This window comes from Natator depressus, chromosome 15 (assembly GCF_965152275.1).
Source record: "Natator depressus isolate rNatDep1 chromosome 15, rNatDep2.hap1, whole genome shotgun sequence".
NCBI lineage: Eukaryota > Metazoa > Chordata > Testudines > Cheloniidae > Natator > Natator depressus.
The window spans coordinates 13031382-13057939 of record NC_134248.1 but is presented as its reverse complement, the minus strand read 5'-3'; the positions used below and the strand labels follow the sequence as shown (position 1 = coordinate 13057939).

At 43.9% G+C, this 26558-nt stretch overlaps 2 protein-coding genes across 3 annotated transcripts in view; both read left to right on the top strand.

Annotated features, from left to right (window-relative positions):
• Positions 1-2499: 2499 nt before the first annotated feature.
• Positions 2500-26216, top strand: LOC141999424 (T-box transcription factor TBX6-like). Of its 2 annotated transcripts, XM_074972804.1 has the most exons (7): positions 2500-2562; positions 3574-3799; positions 4669-4936; positions 6332-6481; positions 8072-8148; positions 9536-9692; positions 26187-26216. In XM_074972804.1, the coding sequence occupies exons 1-6, from the start codon at positions 2550-2552 to the stop codon at positions 9651-9653; spliced, it is 852 nt and encodes a 283-aa protein (XP_074828905.1). In that variant the 5' UTR covers positions 2500-2549; the 3' UTR covers positions 9654-9692; positions 26187-26216. The 2 variants fall into 2 exon arrangements, with proteins under 2 accessions (XP_074828905.1, XP_074828904.1); XM_074972803.1 differs by lacking the exon at positions 26187-26216 and having other exon boundaries at positions 9536-10648.
• Positions 8078-26558, top strand: part of LOC141999423 (T-box-containing protein TBX6L-like) — a 28985-nt gene continuing 10504 nt past the window's right edge. Inside the window, exons 1-2 of the mRNA XM_074972802.1 lie at positions 8078-8148; positions 26187-26331. Coding sequence (XP_074828903.1) covers positions 8124-8148; positions 26187-26331 — 170 coding nt within the window. The 5' untranslated portion in view covers positions 8078-8123. The remainder of the gene's footprint in view (positions 8149-26186; positions 26332-26558) is intronic.

Sequence of the window (26558 nt, the reverse complement as noted above, 5' to 3'; positions counted from 1 at the left end):
CAAAGTTCCATGAAAGTGCCCTTACACATGCAAAAGTTTCGCAGCCATTGGGAATCGTCCCAGACCTGCAACACTATGCGGTCCCACCAGTCTGTGCTTGTTTCCCGGGCCCAGAATCAGCGTTCCACGGCATGAACCTGCCCCATTAGCACCATGATGCCCACGTTGCCAGGGCCCGTGCTTTGAGAGAAGTCTGTGTCCATGTCCTCATCACTCTCGTCACCGCGCTGACATCGCCTACTCACCCGGTTTCGCTTTGCCAGATTCTGGTGCTGCGTATACTGCTGGATAATGCGTGTGGTGTTTAATATGCTCCTAATTGACAAAGTGATCTGAGCGGGCTCCATGCTTGCCGTGGTATGGCGTCTGCACGGAAAAAAGGCGCGGAATGATTGTCTGCTGTTGCTCTGACGGAGAGAGGGGCAACTGACGACATGGCTTACAGGGTTGGTTTACAGGGAATTAAAATCAACCAAGGGGGTGGCTTTACATCAAGGAGAAACAAAAACAACTGTCACACAGAATGGCCCCCTCAAGAATTGAACTCAAAACCCTGGGTTTAGCAGGCCAGTGCTCAACCCACTAAGGTATCCCTCCCTCTAGTATTTCAGGCAGGACTGAATCTCCATTAAAGTTTTCAAGGTGCCCCGTCAGACATCACCAAAACGATTGTCGGCCATTGATTTCACGGAAGGAGGGAGGGAGGGAGGGGGGACGCAAATGAATAGAAAACAAATCTGGTCTATATCTTGTTTTGATCCACTCCATCTATCTTTTACATCTTTAGCTGGCAGCAGACAGTCCAGTAGGACTGCAAGCCATTCGCATCTCCTGGCTGCTTGGCAGAAGACGGTGCAATAGGACTGCTAGCCATCCTCATCTCCTGCCTGCTCACCAGAAGATGGTATAATAGGACTGCCTGCAGGACTAAAGAGAATGACCTGGTCGAATCACTCCTAATTTAGTCCCTGCGCTCATGTCTGCCCAGGAGCTCCTGACCGACTTTTCCAAGGTGGCCAGGAGCACCTCGGACATGATGAGGATGGTTTTCAGGCCTATTGCACCGTCTGCTGCCACAAGGCAATGGGTTGCTGCTGTTGTATAGCAATGCAGTACCACGTCTGCCAGCACCCAGGAGACATATGGTGACAGTGAGCTGAGCGGGCTCCATGCTTGCCGTGGTATGGCATCTGCACAGGTAACTCAGGAAAAAAGGCGCGAAACGATTGTCTGCCGTTGCTTTCACAGAGGGAGGGAAGGAGGGAGGGCCTGACGACATGTACCCAGAACCACCCGCGACAATGTTTTTTGCCCCATCAGGCATTGGGATCTCAACCCAGAATTTCAATGGGCAGCGGAGACTGCGGGAACTGTGGGATACCCACAGTGCAACACTCCGGAAGTCGACGCTAGCCTCGGTACTGTGGACGCACTCCACCGAGTTAATGCACTTAATGCACTTAGAGCATTTTGTGTGGGGACACACACAATCAACTATATAAAAACGATTTCTAAAAAACTGACTTCTATAAATTCGACCTAATTTCGTAGTGTAGACATACCGTTACAGGGTGTCCCCTGTTTCTCAGCTGCAGTTGCTCCTAGGGACAGGAAAGAGGATTTTGATTTCTGGAACCAGGGGCCTGATCTTAGCAGGAATTTGTTGAGACTTGGAAGGTGAGGAAGTGAGTCTTGGATGCTGTGCTGGAGTTAAAGGCACTGAGAGGATGTTGTTGGCATAAACTGAAGCCCCCTCCTCCCTGGAGAGCCATCAGAAGCTCTCTGAAAGCTGTGAGAAGAGCAGCCTGTAAACATCACACTTTGGAATGACAATAAAATAGCTTCATTCATCCCTGGATCAATCTTTTGTCAGCCTTAATAGGATGGCTGCCAGCTTTAATACCTCCACAGCCCTCCAGAGCCACCTTGGGAGAACTGAAACCTCTCTGGGTGCCAGCCTGCTCAATAATGTGGCACCCACTGGTCACCTTTAACCCAATCGCAGGGCTGGTGGAGGGAGTGCAGTATGAAGCTAGCGACATTCAGACAGCATCATGCCTCCCTTGGGGGCAAACAGTTGGGGTTTTGTGAATTATGAGGTGTGGAAGTATAGGATTTTCTTACTGCCATTCCTGTGCTGGATACAAAAGCCAATGGCAAGACCCCTGAGTTCAGGGAGAGGATACTAAAGGCAGAGAGAAGCCTGCATTGCCAGTATACATCCTCGGGATCTTTATCATTTTGTCTCCATTGCCTCCTTTCATTGACTCTTTCCCTTATTTCTCTTTCCCATCTCTCTTTCATTCACTTCTCCCTCTTTTACCCCTTCTGTTCCTGTGGCAAATTTGAAAGTTTGCCTGCACAAGTTATAAGCTGTTCCCTGCCTCTCTTGGCAAACACTGGAGTCCAAGCCCTTCTGCCTCTCTCCAGGTTCTTACACCATGCTTCATGCCTCAAGGGACCTGTATATCGCTGGCTCAAGGCACCAGTGCCGATACAGGCACCAGCATGGTGAAAGCTGCAGCTTGGGCCACCAACAGAGGGCACCAATGCTGATGCCAGGTAAGAGATGGCTCGGGAAATCCTGGATCCTAACCTGTGAGCATTCTGCCTCCTCTAAAATAGTCTTGCAAGTCTGTGCTTGAATATGCTCATGATTTTGTCAACCCAGGCTGTGTCTGAGTAGATTTCTGTCATGTTCCTCTCCTAGAGACCAAGCAAAAGGCCTCGCTGCAGGCTTTGGGGTGGCCTTCCTGGCTCTATCCACTCAGCCTGGCACTAGGATGCCCTTCGTAGTGTGGCTTCTAAGACAAAAATGCTGGCCCTAGAGCAGGTTGAATGGGGCTGTTTGAGTGGTTGAATAATAAGCATGTATTTCTCTGTTTCATTCAGTTTTCCCATGTTACCTTCCCTCTGTCCCCAGAATTCTCAGGGTATCGTTGGGGCTGTGTTGAAAATCCTGGGCTGCTTTGATGCACAGCAAAGATAGTTTTGAGTGAATGAACCCAGGAGAGAGACAAAACCGCTGTCAATGGAAGTGGGGCAGATGATGGTTGGTGGGGAATATGGCCTTGCTCAGCGCAGGGCCAGTTGATGTGTATGGCCACCTTAACATGGTGCTGCCATGTCTTTCCTAGCATTGCCACTAGTTGCTTCTCAGAAGTTGTGCCACAGACTCAGTGGGCAAGCTCATTTGCCCTCAATGTGAAGGAATCATGGCTTGTAGTAGTCCAATAAGGTGGTAGCCTGAACTTGCTGTGTTGGTCACACTGGTGGCCAGTACCGCTCACCAGATCGCTTGGGAATAGAGTATTTGGGGTTGGTGTTCTAAGCCTCTCGGTGCCTACAAGGAGACCCACTGTGCTTGCAGCCAAGAAGCATAGAGGTGGAGGTGACCATGCCTGCAGGATGTTCTCCCTGGCGTAGCTGTAAAGGGCCACAGCTCTCCTGGCAGGGATTCTCCCCTTCCTCTTACATGTTCCATTTGCAGCAGGACTGCTTTTGTTCCAGCTGTGTGGGCTGCTCTCTAGAATGTACATTAATGCGTTTGCTTTTCTCCCCTTCTCCTGTGAGACTGTGACGCTGTCCCCCCATGCAGCAGATGCCGAGGCTTGTTCCCTCAATTCCAGATGATGCCCCTTCATAGCTCACAACTCCCTTCCTTCCATAATAAGGGCTGCTTCCCTCCATCCTCCATAAATGGTTCCTATGGCAGGGTCCATCTCTCTCTGGAGAACAAAGCACTGTGGGAGGAGTTCTACACACTTGGCACTGAAATGATCATCACCAAATCTGGCAGGTGAGAGCAAACCTGTATCACCAAAAATGTCTGTGGCATGTTACTTTCCACCCTCACTCACCCACCCTAGGTACATCCCACCTTCGGTGCCATCTGCTGTGCAAAGCTGAAGCTACTACTTTACCTTTCTGTCTCTCACCTGTTCTCTGGGTCAAGCCAGCCAAGTGCTGTGTCTGCCTACTAGTGACCAGGGTCACCAGATGAATGTGATGAGTTCGCACATCCAGCATAACACTATAAAGTGTGCTCTGAGTGTGCAAGGTGCACACCACCCTGACCAAAACATTCACTTGAGGGTCAGATGATTCCTGGGCAACAGCTCTACAAGGTGAACTAAACGGAAAGCCCCATGTTGTGTGATCCAGTAAGAGTAGTAATACCCCCGCCATCAGGGACAGTGACCAAGACAGTAGCTCGGATGCACTGCAGAAGCATGGATATTATGCTGGGCCTTTGGTAGCAACCTCACTGTGTTTTTTCAAAGGAGTGGCAAGTACTCCCCCTTTTAAATAGTTTTACAGCTATGTGCCCTATGTGAGCTCTCCAGATCCTGATATGGACTGTTGCAGTATATTGTCTGATCTGGGTTTTCGATTTTCATTACACACAGCGGGACAAATTCTGCCCTCTATTATCACTGGCCCTCAACAGAGGCGGTAAACAGCTTCACGGGGGTTGCATAGGTGTAACTGAAGGGAGAATTTGGCCCCCTGTATTTATCAGTGCAAGAAAGTCAGGACCTTGAGCGCCCAAGGAACTGTAGTTCCTTCAAGTGAGGGCCCTAAACAAGAGCTGGTGCGTCAGATGAGGGCAAACATCAAGCATACAATGAAATCTTTTTCTGCTCTCTTCCTTCTCCCTCTGTGCAGACGTATGTTCCCACCTTGCAAAGTGATTGTTACCGGCCTGAACCCTCACTCTCTCTACCTGATGCTGGTGGATATTGTACCTTTGGACAACGCTCGGTATAAATGGCACTGTGGCCACTGGGAGCCAGTTGGAAAAGCTGATCCCCATTTCCCAAGTCACTTCTACCTCCATCCAGATTCTCCAGCTCCTGGCAGTCACTGGATGAAAGAACCAGTCTCCTTCCAGAGACTCAAGATCACCAACAATACTCTGGAGCAGTGTGAACATGTAAGGAGAGGCCTGACCATTTCACTTGTACATAGAATAAATGTGTGGTGCTACAAACCATTGGTTTATAGGGAGCACTGCACTATGAAGTCGTCTAATGCCATGACATGCTGTTCATACACAACAAGGAGAATAATAATTCTTTCATGTGCCCAAAACTGATATTAATATTAATCAGAATTATACCTGATGAAAGGGCCTATTAGAATACCTCACCCATCTCCCTGCCAGGGCAGGTTTGTTCCCTACAGTCCTACTATTGCTGCTTTGTTCAGGCTACTTTTAAAAGTTCCACGCAATGGGGCTTCCACCCCTTCTTTTGGGAGTGTGTTGCACACCTAACACCTCGGAGCCAGGATGTTTTTTCCTGATGATCATCTTAAATTTTCCCTGTCTCATTTTCATCCCTACTTATGCTGTTAGTTACCCGCCCCCCCTTTGTAGCACCCTAAATTATTCCTCTCCCTCCTTGGTGTTTATATGTACACTGTTATGTCTCTTTCTTATCTCACCCCATAACCATCACTTAACCAAGCTATTAACTATTTTAATCTCTTCTAATAAAATGGCCCTTCCAGCCTCTCTCCAGTTTGGCAATAAATTTCCGGTAGTGAGATGCTCAGAATTGGACCTGGACCTGTTCCTAGAGGTGTGTTCACACCCGAGCCATAGAGGAAGGCTTTGCTACCTCTCTGTTCTGCCATGTGTTACTTTCCAATATGCACCCTGCGGTACATTGGCCTTTACTGTTTCCGTTGTTGGACTAAAAACATCTCATTTGTTGTAGATCCTCTTCCCCCATTGCAATCCCATACCATATGAACTATTTTTCTATACAGTAGCATTTTTCATATTACCATCTCCACAGCTGTGGAGACAGTTCTACACTAAAGTGAAAAGGAAGGTTTTCACTTCAGTGTACAGCTCTGCGGGAAGTTCCAGAGAGATGGAACAGCACAAGTAGACAAATTCCACCCCTAATCACCTATGGTGAGTGGGCAGTGCAAGTGGGTCAGGAGTAGGAGGTCCCAATTCAAAGAGATTGGGAGCGGAGGGGGAAGAGAGAGGTTGGAAAGAACCAACAAATGTAAGATCAGGCCCATGGATAGAGCTAAGTTTCAAATGTATTCTAGACTTTTGTTTATTTAAGTCAAACCTTCCAGGTTAAGTGTGGTGTGGCGTGGCGTTCACTTCCACTCCCTTTAGAGCAAATGTCATCTGTATTCCACTTACACATGAGCAGTTATTTAAAAGTGGTGGTGTGCAACATGCTACTGCATCTGAAGCCTTTCCAGGTGACTCTTCCAGGAACATTGAGTTCATCACAGTGATGCCATACAGAGTTCAACATTGTTATCAAATCCTCCTGACTGCTTGTTCTCTCTTTGGTTTTAGATTATATTGCATTCAATGCACAAATACCAACCACGATTCCATGTGGTGCTGACCAGTGCACATACACTCACCCTGCCCTGGAATGCTGTGGCCACTTTTGTGTTCCCAGAAACAACTTTTATGGCTGTGACAGCCTATCAGAATTCCAAGGTAGCTTTTCTCTGACTCCTTCCATCTTCTCTGTGACTTTCTGTGAACCTGGGGCAATTCAGGGGTAAATAAAGCTTCCTTCAAGCAAAATGAGTATTAGCACTAAGAGGTGGAAATTAAGGGTATGCTGGCTTTAAGATTAAACTCGATAAGTTTATGGAGGAGATGGTATGATGGGATAACATGGTTTTGGTAATTAAATATTCATGGTAAATAGGCCCAATGGCCTGTGATGGGATATTAGATGGGGTGGGATCTGAGTTACCCAGGAAAGAATTTTCTGTAGTATCTGGCTGGTGAATCTTGCCCATATGCTCAGGGTTTAGCTGATCGCCATATTTGGGGTCGGGAAGGAATTTTCCTCCAGGGCAGATTGGAAGAGGCCCTGGAGGTTTTTCACCTTCCTCTGTAGCATGGGGCATGGGTCACAGGTCACATGCTGGAGTATTCTCTGCTCCTTGAAGTCTTTAAACCACGATTTGAGGACTTCAATAGCTCAGACATAGGTGAGAGGTTTTTCGCAGGAGTGGTGGGTGAAATTCTGTGGCCTGCGTTGTGCAGGAGGTCAGACTACATGATCATAATGGTTCCTTCTGACCTAAACATCTATGAATCTATGAAAGGTTCAGGTACTCTGGTGCTAAAGCTATTAAAAATACACAAAGGTAGCTTATTAGTTAACACCCTAGAGACCTCGGTTCAAATCCTAGCTCTGAGCACAAATTTAAAAGTGTGAGTTTGGTAATGTAGCTAATGACATTTGCCCACATCACAAAAAATACTCCATGATTTTCCATGGTTTTATCTGAAGAAAGACCCAGTATAGGAATAGCCAAGGGTGCAATAACATCAGGACTGGGGTGTATTGGCAGAGCTATATTGGCAAGCTTGTACAGCACCGTAGCTGACTCTAGCATGTACTGTATATTCTTCACCAAATTCACTCTAAATATAAAAAGAATACAATATATCCCACAAACTTTGCATGTGACATGAACATAATTGTGCCATAACAAGAGAGATTGCTTTTTCCTGGTTAACCTGTAGTAGCAAAAATAAGAAAACCAGTGAAGTTTCTAGTGGTCATATGGAAAATTTTCATTCTCTCAGAAACCAGCCTGTTGGTTTTAAGTGAAGGGCTTGGGAAATAGGATCATGTGGGCTATTGCCTTTGAGGGGAGCATTCATTGTTCCCTGATTTCACCAGCTTCATCTTCCAGGTTTCTGTTGTTTTCCTCTTTCTGGTTTCCTGTCCTATTTGCTCCTTAAATAACCACCATTTTTGAATGGTCTGACTCTGAAGCCATTTCACCAATAGACTGGGGAATATCCACATAACTAACATGGCCTTTTTCACTCTCTCCCCTCCCTCATTCTTCCCCCTTTTTCTATTCCTCTTCACTTCTCTTTTTCTCTCATTACCCCTCCTTCCTCTTTCTCATGCTTTCCTCTGTCTTTTCTCTCTTCCTCTCCCTCTATTTCCTTTTTTCTGCATTTTTCTTCCTCCCTTCCTTTCTCTTTGTGTCTCCACCTTCCCATCTCTCTCTCCTTTCTATTTCCTTCTCTCCCTCTGTTATCTCCCCATCACAGGTTACCCAGCTGAAGATTGATAACAATCCATTTGCGAAGGGTTTCCGAGAGAATGGACTCAGCTATAAGAAGAACCGGTAAGAAGCCTCCTTCAACGGTTCCTGTTTATGCCAAACCACTTAGGCCTTGTCTGTATTACACTTATGGGGGAAATATCCCACCATTTCACTCCCCCAGCTGCAGCTCCATTAGTGGTAGATATGGTGGTAGAAGTGGTATAGACAAAACACACAAGCCACCAGCATTTTAAGTACCATGTCAGTAGCCAGACCTGCTTAAAGCAGGTTTAGAGGACACCACGATAAAAAAAACGGGTGCCTTTTCTCTGCTAGTGCTCCTGCCATTGCTACCACTAGGGTAGTAGTCGTGCACCAGTAGTAGCAAAATAGTGGAGATTGCTCCCAAAAGGCTAGTGTACTCTCAACTTTGCTATAACTGAGACTGCTTTGGTTCCTCTCTTGGTTATTCTAAATCCAGATGGGATACATCTTATTAAGAGTCACAGAGACTAGCCCACAAAGGCCTTATCTAAACTGGTCTTTAAAGAGAATATGGGAAACATGTTTAAAGAGTTCCCCTTAAACCCAGTCCTGGCATGGTTTTACCAGCCAGTGTGGATAGGGCTTAAATTGTTAGAACCGTGATTAAAACCTGTAAAGATCCAAGCTTGAGCATAATTATAAATATGGTTGTAACCATCCACACTAGCCAGACAAAGCATGTTAAAGACCAGTTCTGATGTAATAATGATCCAGCAATACTATCCCACAAGCTCGTCTCTTTCCCGTTTTTTGTTATTCTTCTCTTCTTCCCTATGCCTCTGCTGTTGCCATCTCTGTTATTCATCTGTCTAGAGATTGTGCATGGGCACAAATGTAAAGCATCATGCTTACCAACCAGACACACTAAATAAATAATGACAAACAACCAAATTTGAACATGATTTTTTAAACTCAGTTTCAGCTTCATTGTAATCAGGGCCTTAAGTGTGGATGGAGAATAAACGAGAAGTAATTTGAAAGGGAAGCTTTAACCTGCTAGCTCATTCACTGTCTTCAGCTGTGCACATGCGCTAGAGAAATACCCTGAAGTAAGCTCTAGAATCATAGACATCAACAAGCAGCATTCTTCTGTTCACACATCTGTCTGGATATGAGCATTGTGGTATTTGAGGGTGTGTACATGTGTATGTCTGCATAATAAAAAGAAGTATGTCTGTGTGTTTAGTAATAATCATGTTGCTGTGTCTATGTATGTGTCCATGCTTGTTGCTGGTATGTCTAAATGTGTGTGCAGAAGTACAAATGACATCCTTACATATGGGGGAGCTGCAGTGTAGGGTGTGAGTATGTGTGTTCACAGTGGTGCAGGTACAATGTATTTGTCTGAATACCTGGATATGTGCATCTGAATCGATTTTTGTATGCTGTGTGATGGTGAATTTGTTTTTCTCCTTCATTCTAGAGGGAAAAATGTTAGAGGTACTGAAATGGTAAAGCAAGGAAGTGCTGAGGAGACAGGCTGTGACCCCCTCACCGATGAGTCTGTAGCCACACTGCAAGGATACTGGTCTCTCCACTGAGACTGAGTCACGGAGCAGCTCTCTACACAAAGCTTAGTGGTATGGGTGGATAAAGCAAGCAGTTTTTCTTTGCACACCCAAAGCTTGTCCCGTGCTCACTTATGCTGGCTCTTACTATGCCCAGGCTATGATTTTTCATATAATTTACCACAACAAACCACTTCCCTCCAATAATGATAATTATACAGCTGCACACAAGCCATTCCTAGAAGGAACTCACCACACCCAGTTCCAATTTCAATCCTCTCCTACCTTCCCATTTGGAATTTTAGCACAGAATTTGAGTGTTTTCATTGATTGCACTTTATAGACATTTGTTTTGTATTTTAAATCTAGGTTCATATTGCAGAAAATATTGCAGCTTTTAAAGTGCTGGTCAGTTAAATACATTTTCTCATCACAGACACACGGGTAGTCTGCACTTTTGTGCTAGTGATTCCTTACGTAGATGTGAGATTGGAATACGGTATATTATTACCAGAAGCACACAAAGTTGTGTAATATTTTTAGTGTAATACATCCATTTCACACCCCTACTGCCCTCAGTCCAATTAGAATTTACCTCTTTTAACGGCCCATACAACTCGCTCACATGCCACCCAGTGATCTATGAAGGAATTGCAACTTATTTATTGTTAATAACGTCCTGCACTTAACTTAAAAACATTTGTCCACTTTAGGAGGGCTAATTTTTAATTTATTGTTTCAAAACACGTCTACCCAAAATGATGCTGTGCTTTTATAATCACAGCAGGGGACATTTTGAGGTTTAAATTTCCCTTTAATCACTAAGGATGTAATAAAAACATGAAAAGTTCTTTGAGCTCCAGAGTGTTAACCAGGGAGAAATTTACTCGGGAGTTTACAAATGTGAGCTGAAGAGACAAACTGGGTAATAAAATGCACAACTAGGGACCAAACCGGCTAAAAGTTGGTCTCTAGCTGCCCATCAGGAGTTGAAACTTGGAGAAAACAGGCTATTCAGCACCTCCAGAGCCATAAGATCCTGGTCATAAACATTTCACAATATACTGGAGTGGGGGGAGGGAGCCTTAGGTCTGCAGTTCCTGCCTGGAGTTTGCACCCAGGCCTGTGATCACAAGGATGAGGATCTTTACTAACTAAAGATGGGGTTGGGGGGAACCTATACAAACAAATTGCTTCATGAAAGAGACAGAGCAGCAGTCATTTAAGGCTATGCAAATGCATAGGAATTCATGGGCTGTATGATCCCACAGCCAGACCTCAGGAATCCATGAAATCTGACAGGCTCTACTTTCCATTCCTGGTAGCACATAGGGATTCCTGTCTGACTTTCTGTTGCCGATGGAGACATCATTTTTGCTACCAGGGGCTGATCAACTGGTGTGAGAGAAAATGCAGCTCAGAATCTCTCCAGTCAACTGAATGGGTTTTTTCTTTCACTATATATGCGAGACCACTCTGATTGAAGTGTGCTTCCTTTCTACAATGAACTTATCTTATGTCTCTTTTTTACTGGCTTCAGCTTCCCTATAGAATATATGTATCCCATCATAACTTTTGTTCCTAGTTTCAGAACCAGTCATCTAGGATGCACCTTGTAGTCTACTTCTGCATTCAGTTTCTTCTTCTGAGAGATACAGGTATATGTCCTGTAACTCAGTCCCTCAGGTCGGATTCTTCTGTGGATTCTGTATACATCCTCCGTCTCCCTGGGTTCACTCTTTCCTCCTGTAGAATGCCTGTATTCTCTCTGGGTATCTAATTATGGCTTCCTTTCTTATACAGTGTATGTATCCTATGGCTGTATAGCTTGGTAGATGCAGTCAGGCCTTGTTCTTTTTTTAACTGAGAAAATATAAATTACATATATAAATACACAAAGAGGAAAAATGGAACCCTCTTTTTTATAATAAAAAAATATATTGGGAAAAGAATTCCATCATAACAATAAACTTAGAACAGCAGCCACTTTTATTTAATTCCTGAGGGCTTGTCTACACTGAAAATTTACATTGGCATAGTTACGTCTCTCAGCGCTGTGAAAAATCTACCCGCTCCCAGTGTAGACAGTGCTAGGTTGATGGAAAAATTCTTCTGTCAAACTAGCTAGAGCCTCTTGGGGAGGTGGATTAGCTACAGCGATGGGAGAATCCCTCCTGTCACTGTAGTGAGTGTTTGCACTAAAGGCTATAGCCATGCAAGTGCAGCGCTGCAGCGTTTTAAGTGTAGAAATAGCCTGAGTGACAGAGATAATATCACAGGTACCCTCTATCGAAATCCATTGTGTATGACTTCATTCTCGTATTATTCCCTTTTGCTGCGAGACAGCACATTATTGGAGATTAAGAAATTACACCAATGCCCTACAAATGTCAGTTATCCATTGCTTTCTGGGTGATGAGTAGGATCATTAAAGTAATCAAGGAGGGAAGACCAAATGGACATGAATTTCTTTTTCGTATTTGGGAAAATTAGGTGTGAGTTCTTCCATTTCTTGCATATGCCACACACACTATAACCAGTTTGTGTTAGATGGTGGCAAGACCAATTTCCATGAAGTATTTCCCAGCTAGACATAACTTTCTAATCAGTTGTATTTTTTTACTTTTTAATTGTGTATTTCAGTTATCTGTCGCAAGTATTCTATTTTCTGGTTGAAATTTTATGTCTGCTTTATTAATAATCTTCCCAGGTATCTTGATTATCTTTATCCAAAAATGATGCTATTGTGGGGTAAGTCATAAAATTATGTTGTAGACAGCACTTCCCAGTCCTTCCAGCATACTTTCTCTCCATGCCTGCAAAATCTTAAGCATATGCATTAGCGCTATGCATGTGAGTTGTCCCATCGACTCCTTTATTTTGTTTATTAATGTAATGTTATGAGAGTGTAACCTTGATGGGATATAGTAGAGTCTTATACAGAAACAATTGTATAATGTGAATGTACACCTCTGATGTCAGAAGCTAAACTAATGAATTTGTAAGCTGATTAAATGTTCAAGTTCTGGCTCATTCTGTAGTTGTTTGTAAGGTAGATCTAATACAGCGTATTTGTTTACAAAAATAAAATCAGGATCCTACTTTATCTGAACCCCCCAAAATCCAAAAGATTAGGGTATGTCGTTCTTGGGTTTGGCCCTTCTTTTTTTTTTAGAATAGATGGTGAAAACCTAAAAACTGCTTTTGTTTTGCAAAACCATGTCAGTTTGGGTTTTTATTCAGCAAAACCATACCCAGGGCTTGTTTTGATCTGGGTCCTGGTTTAGTCCAACCCCCAGTATTCAGTGTTTGAGTCACATGTTGTATATACTCTCAATGTTTCTTCTCTTTTCCTTGTGTGTATTTTAACCGACAGCCTTCTCCCTATGAAATGAATGTGTACTGGGTTTGGAGGTGATTGGATTCTTCCTTTGTTGTTGGCTTTTCCTTATACAATGCCCAGGTGCGCTAATATGCTGGTGCTTTCCCATGCAGTGTGCAAGAAAAGCAGCACTCTGCTGTGTTGTGCTTTGTGGTTACTCTGGTGCTGTGTTGTGAAGCTGTTTTTGCTGTCATGTCCCATCCAAGCTGTAAAGTCCTTTCAAAAAGGTGTTTTTGTGGATTTGAATGGGACGGAGTGCTGAGCAGTGTCTGGGAAACACAATAGGCTGACAGGAAAACAGTGCAGCTAACATCAGGAGTCTGTGAAAACTTGAAAGAGCCTAAGGCCCCAAAATTTTGCATTTGACTCTGGACTGTAGCCTTTGAGCACAAACTCAGCCTGCCCTGTTAAGTGGCCGTTAAGTGTTTCCCTTCTTGTCTCAATGCTAACTAGCTAGTTGGAAGAAGTGAGTGCATATTATAGAGGGGATGGGAGGGGGGATATGAGTAGGGGAAAGAAGGGAAGAGCAGCTTCATTTCTCCAATTCACAAGCATAACTCTTTGGCCAGATAGCTCAATCCACAAACCTGTGAAAAGGCAAAGCCTAAGTTAATACTGTAATATACTATACTACATTTGCATGAGCCCTTTTCACCCCACGGTCCCAAAGTCCACCCCAAACTACACACAGCACCTTTTAAATACAGCCTCCTCTGGGTTGGGAACAGGGGGGTGACCAGGACACAGCACACTGCCTCACAGTTCATGGAGCTGTTACCAACAGGCTATCTCCAACCAGCGTGTTTAACCCTTTCAGCTAGTTTTGTTTTCCCAAAAGTGATTTTGCTTTTTGCGAACACTCGATGGTTTGGGGACCAATGCAATTTGTGGCTTAGCAGACCCGCAAACCCCGGCCTGCTGCTGAGCCTCTCTCATGGGTCTGGGCTATGAACATCTGAACAGAATGTTTAACAAGCGACAAACCTAAGTATGACAGCTGATTTCCCGGGAAATAGCAACCAAAATTGTCCACTTAAAAAAATGCAATTACTCATCATCAAACGAAAAGTTTGCATCACCTGAGCTGTAGTAAGCAGCTGTCAAGAAGCCCTTCCTTATGCTACAGCATGAGAGGAAATTGGATTTTTTTGAACCAACATGTGGAAAGTTCTGCTCACCGGGGAGTCTTTCTGAATAATAACAATACTTTACACTTTTCTAGCACTTCATGTGGGGATCTCAAAACACTTTACTGACATCCGTTGATTTTAGCTTCACGTCCCCATGTTTGAGGAAACCAAGCCCTAGAGAGAGCCTAAGTAACTTGCCCAAGGTGAGATTGAGTCAGTGGGAACATCAGGAATAGAAAGAAAAAAGAAAAGGAGTACTTGTGGCACCTTAGAGACTAACCAGTTTATTTGAGCATGAGCTTTCGTGAGCTACAGCTCACTTCATCGGATGCATCCGATGAAGTGAGCTGTAGCTCACGAAAGCTCATGCTCAAATAAACTGGTTAGTCTCTAAGGTGCCACAAGTACTCCTTTTCTTTTTTCTTTTTACGAATACAGACTAACACGGCTGTTACTCTGAAACCTATCAGGAATAGAATCTCTCAGTCCTCACTCCCAGTTCTCTGCTCAGTCCACTAAATGTACTTCTTGCTGAAGCGTCTGCTCTGCTTAGAGAGCGATTTTTGCATTTTCTTTTTTCTCTGTCCCTTCTGAGATGTTGAAGTCAGTGTCTAGCCAGGACACTGTTAGTTAGTTAGCTTAGATACTGAAGTATTCATTAGTGCCATTGTTTGCTGCTCCAGATCTAAAAGGGAGTAATCCTGCCACCTCCTCTAGGGGCAAATGGATTCAGTGTGCTCTGTCTTTGCGGGCATGCTTCTCCTTGCCGGTGGGTCTGTGTGTGCATAATCAGGGCCCTGGGTACTCACCAGCAAGCTGGACCTAAATTTTGTGTCAGTGTCTCTGGATTCCATAGCAATCTGGAAATTGTGTGTCTGATTCATTAGAAAAAATATAATGGAGGATTTTAATGAATAGTCAGGATAGTAGAACCTGCTGTTTATTTTGTATTAAATTCCATTAATTGTAGGCCCTCACCACGTTTTCATTCTTCCAGAGATACATGCATGCAGCGCGAATTCTAATATCAAAGGTGGCCAAGAGAGGTGTGGGCAGCTGGGTCTTTTGGCATTTGGGGAAGCATAGGAGGCAGTTTTGGATAAGTACATTAGTCCCTGCTAAAATGATTAATAGTTAAAATGCCAACATTGCTATTTTTAGGTTTCAGAAGTAACACTGCACTGAGATTAATGTATTGCAGTTCATACTTCTCTGAGCCATTGTTTCAGGCTGCTTGCAGACTCAGGAAGACCACGCTGCTTCAGTTACACCCAGTTCATGTTTTTAACATTCTCTTAACAACCATGAGGGCTAGAAACAGTCTTTTTTTTTAATACAAAAATGAAGGCTCATGTTCCGGCACATAACTCTGCAGCCAGTTCCACAGCCATGAAACTGTGGCATACACCGGGGTCTATATCTAAGGAACCTCTGGCTACCAAGCAGAACTGGAGATGGCAGTGACAAGGTTTAACACATGTGACTTTCAAGGCCACCTCTACCCAAAAGGATCATTACTCCTCGTCTGAACGTCTATTGCATCTCAACATTCCTGACAGTAACTTGGAACCTGGCAAGCCTACTGGCACAGAAGATGTTGGGTAGGTGTTTGCGATCTAGGAGCTGCAGCTGAGAAGTGGGGGTGCAGCCCATTCAGCATCTTATAGGATCCAGCCCCAACAACTGAGGCTACAGGGTTGCTGACATACTGATCTTTACTGTGACAATACCGCATGTGAGTGGTTCAAAAGAAGTCGTGAATGTGACATGTATGCATGTGGGCCAATTCAGCACAAAGTCCTGCTATGTGTTAGCTACTAAAAGGCAGAGAGAGGGTTGAAATTGTCATTGAAAACTCTTCACATGCTATGAAATTGGCCAGAAAAAGGTGGTTTTGTTAAAAGCACTGAGAGCTCATTGGAGAGACAAAAATAAATGCTGGGTTTGCTCCTCCCCTTCATCCCATATCCAATGGCATATGCCATATGCCTTCCCCTCCTCATTCCCTTCAGGATGCTGGGGGCAGCTCCTGTTTAGAGTCAGGTACAATATGATCTTTACCTACTGCTGTAAATGTGCTGGGCACAGAGCTGTACACGTCACTGACTTTCACCTTTCATTTCCCCACCCCCAGCCATCCCTCTCCTTCCCCCTCATCCCTCCCACCCATCCAATTTGCCCATGAATTGTTAGAGGCCAGCCCTTCACATCTGATTTCTCAGTGAACAGCCTGAGGCACACTGGGGACAGACAGACAGACAGAGGGTAATGTGTTAAATTCCGCCTTGGTGGTGGTGAATTTCATGGGTTTTGCTGCTGTTAGCCACACTTTCTAGCAATTATAACAAATTCACTTTTCTTCCCTTTTTAAATCCTCTCTGTCTCCTAGAATGGCTGAGAGCGCGCTAGCTGTTAACTAGTAATTGGTAATTAATGACTCCACCTCCCCATCAATCAGCTGGGAGGAGATGAAAGGAATGGGCGTTTGCAGAAAATATGTGTTGCCAGAAATACCAATACGGTGCGTCCAGATGAAGTGGACGAGGGAGAAGTGCAATGCCTTTTACTGGCGTACGCAGTAAGTCCTGATACATTGGACAGTCTGGCGGTGCACTTGTCTGAAATCCCCAGTGGTGCTATTGCTGTGCAGTTGTTGACTGAGTTCCAGCTCACCACTGGACCCTCTTTTCTCTTTCTTCTCCCATCTTCTGCAATGATGGCAGATCTCAGGCTCTCAGAGCCCAGTCAGTGACTTGGGCTCATGGGGCTTGGGCTATGGGGCGAAAAATTGCAGTGTAGATGTTTGGGCTCTGCGACCCTCCCCCTTCCCAGATTATCAGTGCCCAGGCTCGGGCAGTCTACACTGTAATTGTACAGCCCCCCAGCCCGAGCCCCATGAGCCCAAGTCAGCTGATCCGGGCCAGCTGCAGCCATGCCTGTGGGTCTTTTATTGCAGTGTAGACATATCCCCTGGTTACGGCCCTCATATGCCTTTCTATGGCAGAAAAAGTGTCACTAGAAAAACAGGGCTGACAAGGAGGATTCAGTGGCTGCTTCCCCCTTATCAGTGGGGAGAGCAACAAGAGTCATTTTCAGTACTGTTCTGCTTGCTGCTGTGCACTGGGGCTGGAAGAACTGAAGTCTTCAGATCTTCTTCATGTTCTTTTTAACATGCAATTGAGGAGTCTCTGTTGTTCCTTGTCCCAAAGCTGCTTCTATCCAGAGCCTCAGGAGCCACAGTCAGCCTATACAGGGTGAGGGACCCACTCTTGTCATTACCTGTCTATTTGGTTTATTTTCCATGCTCTCATCACCTTTGCCTAGATTTCAGGAGCTAATATGCCCGCTTCCCTATGACAGGATGAGAACAAGGGGACCACCGCTTACCAAAGAAATCAGAGCCAATGCAAGCCCCTTATCCTGAACAGCTTTGCAACATCTGTGCCTCTCAGGGCTTGTCTACACCTGCAGCACTGCAGCGGCACAGCTGGAGCTGAGGTGGGAGATCTTCACTTGCGCCAAGAGGCAGTAGCTATGTCTACATGGGACGGGGGGATTAGGTCAGTATAATTACGTCACTCAGTTATACCAACAGAAGTTAGTAGTGTAGACCAAGCCTCACTCTAGGAATAGGCCCCAGATCTTGTGCCCCCCACCCGTCCATTGCCTTTACCCCAAGGTCATCCTTCCTTTTCCCAAAACCGAGTTGACTCTCCTTCCCCATAGGACCTTCTTTCCACTGCCAAACAGTAACCTCCTTTTAAAGGGCTGAGCTCCCCAATTCTAGAGATGTCCCTAGCTGTCCTCTGCAGAGGAAAAACCTGTGGTCTTCTGTTTGACATCCTCCCGTCCCCATCTTAAGGGGCAGTCAGGTAGATTGCTCCTGGTTCTTCAAGGGACCTGACCAGTAGACTAACCCTTCCCACAAAAATCCTCTTCAGGTGAAGTCTTCCCAGGCATCAGTAACCTGTCACTCTACAACTACTCAAAAAACATTCTTCTTGATCTCACTGTGCTAAGCGCTGACACATTACCCCTTCAGGACTGGGATGCCTCAGAGTGCTATGTGCTCCTAGAAATGGCCCACACTCCCATGAGAATAGAAATCCCCCATCAGCCTAGCACACTCTTGGGCACCTCAGCTCCAGTGTGTTAAAATTCCCCGTATGTAGCAGGAACAAGAGGAAGGTTCCTGGGCTTACCAGTGCAGGAACTGGGGTCTAGGGTGGGGTTATATATTTTTATTTCCAGCCCTTAGATAAAGTGAGGCAAGGAGCAACATTTTCAGTCTCAACCCACGGAAACAGAAAGACACCATTACCAGTGCTGTCCAGTTTTCAGCAATGCAAAGCACAATATGCTGGTCTTGGGCAATGGGGTAGTGATTACAGAAGTGGACTGCAAATGTAGCTATTTGAACCCTTTCTGGGCCAAATCCTGAGGCCTTGATTCAGTGTTTACTCAGGAATCACTGGGGAATTTTGTCTGAGTGTAAGGGTCTCAGGATCTGGCCCTGTGGTAATAAGAGCTTGGATTTTCATCCCTACAGAATGTTCAGGATTTGGATCCATTCATATCATTAGTGCTGTGTTGGGGTAGAAGGACCTACCTACCACAGCCAAGTTACTGCAGATGACAATGAGTTGCAATAAAGGAGAAGAGAAAAATCCCTTTTATTAAAACCAGAGCAGGCGCTGGTTACATCCTGAGATCTAGTCGGCGTGTGTGACTGAGATAAGTGCAAATAAACTGAGAGGAGGGGAGTGGCATACTGGGGTTCAAAGATAAGTAATCTCAGGCTCCTAACTACTATTGCTGAAGGTATCTTTTATCACGATCTAATTTATTTCTGAATTAATATTAACTATGCTAACATCCACTTTAAACAAAAGCCCAATAAAGGAATAGGCATGTTTAAAAATATGTATTTCATGCGCCAAACTAAAGGTCTGGTCCTGCTGCCATTAAAGTCAGTGACAAAACTTGTGTCTATTTCAGGGGGAGAAGGATCAGACCCTAAATCAGCTACAGCAATCTAATCATGCCATTTGAAATTAATAGAAGATTGGAACACAAGAGTTTGCCAATGGAATCAGACTCTGGTCCATCAAGACGAATATCCGGCCTTGGCAGTGATCAGTATTTGAGCCTCCACCCTTAGCCCCTAATATACATAGCCAATAATGCAATGCTGTACATGGATGCAAAGAAATCCCTTTCTTGGCCGTGTGGTGGTCAGTTTATGTCCTGAAGAATGAGAATTGATTAGCCATCTCTTAGCACTTGTAAGAACAAATGTTATTGGTCACACTCTCCGGATAAACTCATTAAGGGCCAAACTTGAAGTCATTAGTTTCTACTCAGCCTTGAATTCAGTGACTGAATGAATACAAACACTGGACCTTGTATAGTCTACACTTAAAAGGTTACCCTGGTGTAGAATTGTTGTAGTCGTGTTGATCCCAGGACATTAGAGAGACAAGGTGGGCGAGGTAATATCTTTTATTGGACCGACTTCTGTTACTGAGAGACCAGCTTTCGAGCTTACACACAGCTTGTCTCTCTCACCAACAGAAGTTGGTTCAGGAAAAGATATTACCTTGCTCACATAGAGATGCAATTAATACCAGCAAAATATTCCTTTTGCCGGTAAACTTATACTAGTTCACCAAGCAATACGCACTATACAGACAAAAGGACTTTTTTGCTAGTATAGCCGACTCCACACTTTTTCCAGCATACCTATGTCAGCAAAAAAAACCATACTCCTGACCAACAGAGGTGTGCCAGCAAAACCTTTGAGTGTAGTAAGAGCGTCAGGATTTGTCCAAAGAGAATACATTTCTGTTGTATCAATGGGTACACTGCAATAGAAAATTGATGTGATAAAAAAGAAAATAAATTATACTGCCGAGTCCTGTTGAAGGGATAGATATAGTCAGTAGGTAACGCTTTGGTGTTCCCTTGAATTTCTGCTGAGGTCAAATACCAATGGGGTTGAAGACCTCGACTGACAAAAGAAAAGGGATATTTCAGTAATGTGTTATGAGAGTGAAAGCTTACATCAGACAGTTATTTCATTCATCTTAGGGGAATCAGCTTTTTAAAAATCATTGTCTTCCTGAATTGATACAGTCCACAGTTTCAACAGTTAAACGAAACCACAAGCTCTGTGTTTGGAATGCAGAAATCTGTTTGGGAAATGAAAGTTTGATCAAAACCCCAAAACTGCCAGAGGGAAATCTCCTCTGTTGTCTGCAATTAAGTTATTTTTTGTAGGTACATCTTCAGCTGGCATTTTTGGTCTTGTCTCTATTTGTTTAAAAGTGTGTTAGCAGTAAATCAAGGTGCATTTCCCCTGTAGGGTTTCCTGTATGTCAAAGCCATGTTAATTCTCTTTGATTTTCTTCCCTCAGCCCCAGCCATTGCTGCAAATCCTTCCTCTCTTTGTCCCTTTGGACATCAAAGGACTGCAAGGGGACAGCCCTGGGGAGAAGCTCCTCCCTGCTCATTAGCCTTCATAAAACAGGAACTCACCTTGGCTAGCTTAGCTTGGAGTCCCATCCTAGCCCCAGTCACTCTTGACACTGGATCACAGAAGGGTGCTCGCTTTCTTTGGGAAATCAAGCCTTCTGATTTTGAACTGGATTGTTTTGGTTTTCATGATATAAGAGTTCTGGTGGATCTCTCTCCTACAGTGACTTTCACAACCTCTCTGGCTTCACAGTACATGGAAAAATGCAAGCTTTACCTGGTAGGTGACTCTTCCATTTCTTAGTGTGCGGGGTGGATCTAGAATTGTGGTAGAGGTGGGCTACAATTTTTCTTAGATGGAGGGGAAGAAGCATTACTCACTGGATCATCAGCATTTGTGGGTAACATTGAGTTTTCTAAACCATCCCACAGGAGCAGAGGACAAACTGAGGTTATGTCTGCTCCCTGTGGACATTTGAGATCTCCTGTCACTTTTTGTAAGACTAGTAGGGGTTTGCCTCAATGTCTTTGCCCAAAATTCCCCAGTCACCATTGACTTGTACAGTGTGAGCATATGCAGAGGGCTGCTGATGCTGTGTGTCCGGTTTGTGAAACACCTTGGGTTCCTTTGGGATGAAAGGCCCAATAGGAATCTAAAATATTTGTATATTATGTTGTTAAGGGGATAAAGACATTTCTGATTTGTATTACACAGTCAGCTTGGTTTTGGATTTTCTCTGCCTTCCCAGAATGAAAGCACCAGGCAGGCATATGTCATGATCTCCATAAGCTTTCATTCCCTGGGGGGCAACATGTTGTTGTTTCTTGTATTGATTGCCAAGGATTTTTATTTACGTACTTTTTTTATTTCTGTTCATCAGTCCTTTTTAACAACACCCTGTAAAATCTCTCTAATTGTGATGTAAACAGATTGTGTGTAATGGCGGGTCAGCACTGGGAGAACAAGGGCCAGATTCTGATCTCAGTTATACTAGTGTCAATCCAGAGAAAACTCCATTCAGTGATGTAACTGGGACCCAAATGAATGTAGACCTAAGGTTCTGCACTTTGGATGAGGGCTGCAGATCATTTACCCCTTTGGTGTACGCATTTCATGTACACGTTTCAAACGGCTAGCTATCCTCTGCTTCCCTTCCCCACCCCCACACTGTGCTGATTCATTTGGAAGAGCTTAGGTAGATATGTGACTCAAATAATTTTCATCTCAACCGTAGCTGTTTTTTAAAAATACGCATTGAAAATTAATATTGGAGTATAATAGTGATTTCTGCTACATCTAGCAGGACTTTGACTTTACAGACATTGGATGTAGAATGAAGGGAATAGTCTATCTTATACCATTGTATCTAGCTAAGGGTTCCAATTTTAAAAAAATAAATTATTTTCTCATATAATTGTTTGTATCACACTGCACTAGAAATCAGAAACAGTCCTGATGACCAGTGAGAAATAAAGCCATAGTACTTATGAAACACCCAATGTGGGACTGGATAAGCGGTGATGAACCTTCCACTCTCCCGAGTTTTTGCCAAAAGCATTGCAATTCCAGGAGATTGAGAGCTCTCCCACTTAACGAATGGGGTGTTTCTATTGTCATTTACAAGCCTGGGAGCCTTTTGGGGGGTCAGAATTATTGACAAGATTTCTTTCCCAGATATGGTCATTGGAGAAGAAATCCTTATCCTGTGTCTTACTGGAGATTTTCAGGGCACACAGACCCTGTCCTATACATCTCACAGGAAATCCACCACAAACCTTCCAGTAGCTCAGCACTGTGGCATGTTTAGGGGATTCACTGAAGAAGGCTGGATTACTTTCTGGGACACTTCTCTAGAATCTTCCATCCACAAATCTCAAAGCACTTTACAAATATGAACTGAGCGTCCCCCCATGAGCGAGAGTTTCTTTTTAAGGTTATGAGCTGAGCTGGTCCCATATGGGCCTTGCACTTGCCCCTATACTATCTGAACAGTGTGTGTCAAACCTTTCCCCAAGATGGTTCCATTCCAGTATCAAGGCATGGTCAGAAGGGAAATCAATGTTTGGCTGTTTGCTGATTAGAGATGGGCAAAAACATGGTGGCTTTGGTTTTGCAAAATCAGACTGGAGGCTAGATCCTGCAAATAGCTCTGCATCAGCAGACCCCTGTGCTTGTGTGGAGCCCCATTGGGTCACTATGTGGATCCATCAGTAGAATCTATCATGATTCAGATCCAGATCCAAGCACAGACCCACCCTGTCTCTGAAGCTCCTGCCCCTTTCAGATATCTCAAGTTTGGGCATCCAAAAATTGAGACACCAAAATAATGTTTTACCTTTTAAAATTTTTGCCCCACTGCTGATTATAAATATGGCCATGCTGCTGTTTTCTACAATATTTCACTCATTGTGGGTTCATTCCTATGGAGCCTGATTCTGAGATCTGTATTTGGTTTTTAATTCAATAGTTATTGAGGCAAAACTCTCACTGAGTTTAATTCCCATTGACTTCACCATATGTCTTCCATGAGTAAGGACTTCCAGAATTTTTCCCAGTATCTCATTTGCTGGTCTTGAATTTGTTTACAAAAATGCTAACTGTAGAATACAGTTGGGGAAAGGAATTATTATTACCTATCATTTGTAATCTATAAATTCAACTGAATCTGTTTGCACGTATCTGTTTCTGGACAGTGGCTTGTTGAAAATCAGCCCAATTTTATTGTAATTCCTTTTAATATGTGCTCTGCACTGAACAACAAAATGCACAATCTCATTGCAGCTTTCATGTCTCTGCTAGAGGATATGAGAAAAGCCTTAGTAAGAAGATGTTAACAGGCTAATGTTAGTGAGCCAATTAGGTGTCACTTCTTAGCCAGTTCATTAATGTTGGATCAAAGCAGAAAAAGTCTAAGGGTGGAGGGCCCTTTTTTTTTTAAACACCTAAAGGCCTTTGCAAACTGTCAGAATTGTGTTTAAATGGTGTTTGCATCCTAATCTTATGGAAACAACCTGTTTAGTTTGTACTGGACTTCTTGCCTGGAAAGATGTATCCTGAAAAGGGTCTGCTTTCCCTGGAAATAATTGGCTACTTTCCATGTGTATTTGTTTAAAGATGTTGCTCAGGAAAGTTGTAATGAGGTGACAAATTCCCTTGTTTCTATATAGGACCTGATGCAGGCTGAGACAATCCTCTGTTAAAATAAATGGCTGTGGATGGCTGATAATGTATCACTCTCTGTTAAGCAAAAGTGGACCTGCTTTTGTTAACCTGATGACAGCATTGCTGTTCTGAATACCTTCAAATGAAGAGTCACAGATATTTGATTAATACCAACATTATCATAAGACCATGGGCCAAACCCTGACCTGCCAGAAACCAATGGGGTTTTGCCACTAACTTCAGTGTGGTCAGGTTTTAGACCAAGGAATGGAATTGGGCTTTGGGTCCAGACTTCATCCGATAGCATTAGTGATCCTGTCTACAGTGTATTAACCTGTGTATTATATAATTTTAACATTAGCTTTAATAACATTTATAATTACTGTGATGGGGGATCACATTTCACCACAGTGGCCTTTGACATGACTAAAATGTGTTTTGGTCTAATAGTGTAAAGGGGCTGAATCATGTTTTAACTGTTTCCAAAATCTGCGACAGCCTTGTACTTAGGGTTGTTACACAGTTCAGGAACAAAGTTTAAAGCACAGTTGAATTCACTATACTCTGCAAGACCAAAACATTCCCTAACAATATTGGGCTCTATTGTGTCATTACCAGGTCCCTCAGAACAACAGGAATTAGAGTGTATGTCAGACCAGTGTGGGGAGAACATCCCCAAATGAAACAAGGTTATGGTGAAAAATTAAAATTTCATTTCATGGCAAGCAAGTGAGCTTTATTTTCCCACAGTCTACAAATACTGAGCAAAACATTCCTTCATCCAAAAACTAGCCATGAGGTGCATATAATTTAGAAGGTAAACTAGCACTTCTGCAAAGAGCAAAAAGACCTTTCACATCCCAAAGTTACTTTATGGGGGAAACCATCAGGTCCAGACATGCTCTCCCAGGTGTTTGGGCTGAAATATAGGAAGGGAAAAAGCAACCAACTTTTTGTCTCTCTGAAAATATGAGTTGTGCCATACCTTCCCAAAAGTGTTTGCATGATTTGAGATCTCTATTAAAAAAATTCAAAGGGAATTACTGAGTGATCCCTTTGCTTCTTGCTTATTTGACTGCCTCTCAGTCTCTGTGAAGTCCCATATCTCTGGCTTTCTTGTCACTCACCTGAATTTAGAATTTTCTGTAAGAATAGGATCCCATCTATGGGATAGATGCCTGCTCAGAGGTCCATATGGCTCAGGAACATAGTTAATCCCTGACTGCACTATAAAATGGAGTCATATTGCGAATGACTCCCCTGGCATGGTTGGAGCTGTATTGCACATGGGACCATGCTCCACCCTTTTAACTTACTTCCTAGCCCTAATAAATACATTTCAAAATGGCCTTCCATGGTCTAGCTCTGCCCTCCCTTTCTGATCTCTTGTCTATCTACCAACTTCATTCCTCAGGTTTGGCTCTTCTATCTGTCCTTTTTTCACTGTCCTCTGGGATTGCTTATGTCACTTGTGCTGCCCCGTCGATCCAGCATTCTCTCCCCTTCCCCTCCATGCCACTTAAAATCTTCCCATTTTTCGTAGTTTTCAATTTACTCTCTCCCTATAAAATATTTTGTGTGACCGTGATTACATATTTCAGAGTAACAGCCATGTTAGTCTGTATTCGCAAGAACATAAGAACACTGGTAGAGTGAAATGTACAGCATTGTGGATCCCCGTCTGAGTACTGAATAGAACAAGTAAACTTAGCATGATGTACGGCAGGGGTAGTCAATTATTTCTTGTCAAGGTCCAGATTTCTTGGTCCAAGTATTGTCAAGGTCCAGACTCTAGAGAAACATTTTTCACATGGCAATAACAATAAAGGTAAGAATAAGTAAATAAGTAAATAAATAAAAATATTTTGCATCATAGCATCTGGTGGTCTGGATTTGGCCTGCAGTTTGCCAATTGACTACCCCAATGTACGGAGCCTAAATCTCGACCAGCGAGGATATTGCCCCCTGAAAAACAACTTCAACAGGCAACCTGTCTGTTTACTGAGCCAGGATAGCCAAAGGTCTTTGCAGGCAAGTTATCTCAGTGTAGCCCACTGTGACCACACACCACACAGAGACTCCACCGTTGTTAGTGGGAATAAACCGGGCATCTACAGCACTAAAAAAGTAGGTTTCTACTATCGGAACTAAAGGAAAGCTCCATAAGCTGTGATATAGAAGTGGTTGAATAGTTCTGGGAGGCCAGTCACTAGGTGGAGTGGTGACGACGTACATTGGACCAGTCTGCTACATCAGCATGTGAAACTCTGCAACTGGACATTTTCAGGCACTGACACTGAGAGGAACTGGTATTGATGCTGATTCCCAAAGCTGTGTCTCTTGAAGCATTATGGTGCTATTTCATGTTGACTTTCCTCCTCACTGTCTGGGGTATCCTCTTTACTCTCTCCTGGTAGATGTGAAAGTTCAGTGTGATGCACTTCCTTCCTCCAGCCTGGAGTCTTACCCTCAGAGCTCCATTGTGGTTACCCTAGAAGACATGGACCTCTGGGTGCAGTTTCATCAAGTAGGAACTGAGATGATCATCACCAAGTCTGGCAGGTAAGGAAGGCCAGAAAGCAGCATATGCCCTCTCCCTGCAAACTGCATTCCAGAGCTTTCCTACGATGTCACTTTTGGAAAGGCCACTCTTTGGTTGCTTTTTAAGCCGATTATATTGTTACCCTTCTCCTTCCCTTTCCCAGTTCCTTGCAGAACAAGAGCAGCATCAGGGTTTACTGAAGGCTCATAAACTCTGAATTAGGAATATCACCCAGGTCACTGAGCAT

Bases quoted from the DNA above. Each gene is read 5' to 3' on its own strand.
- LOC141999424 (XM_074972804.1), top strand. The intron at 3,800-4,668 runs GTGAGAGCAAAC...CCCTCTGTGCAG, and splicing joins ATCATCACCAAATCTGGCAG to ACGTATGTTCCCACCTTGCA. The intron at 4,937-6,331 runs GTAAGGAGAGGC...CTTTGGTTTTAG, and splicing joins CTCTGGAGCAGTGTGAACAT to ATTATATTGCATTCAATGCA.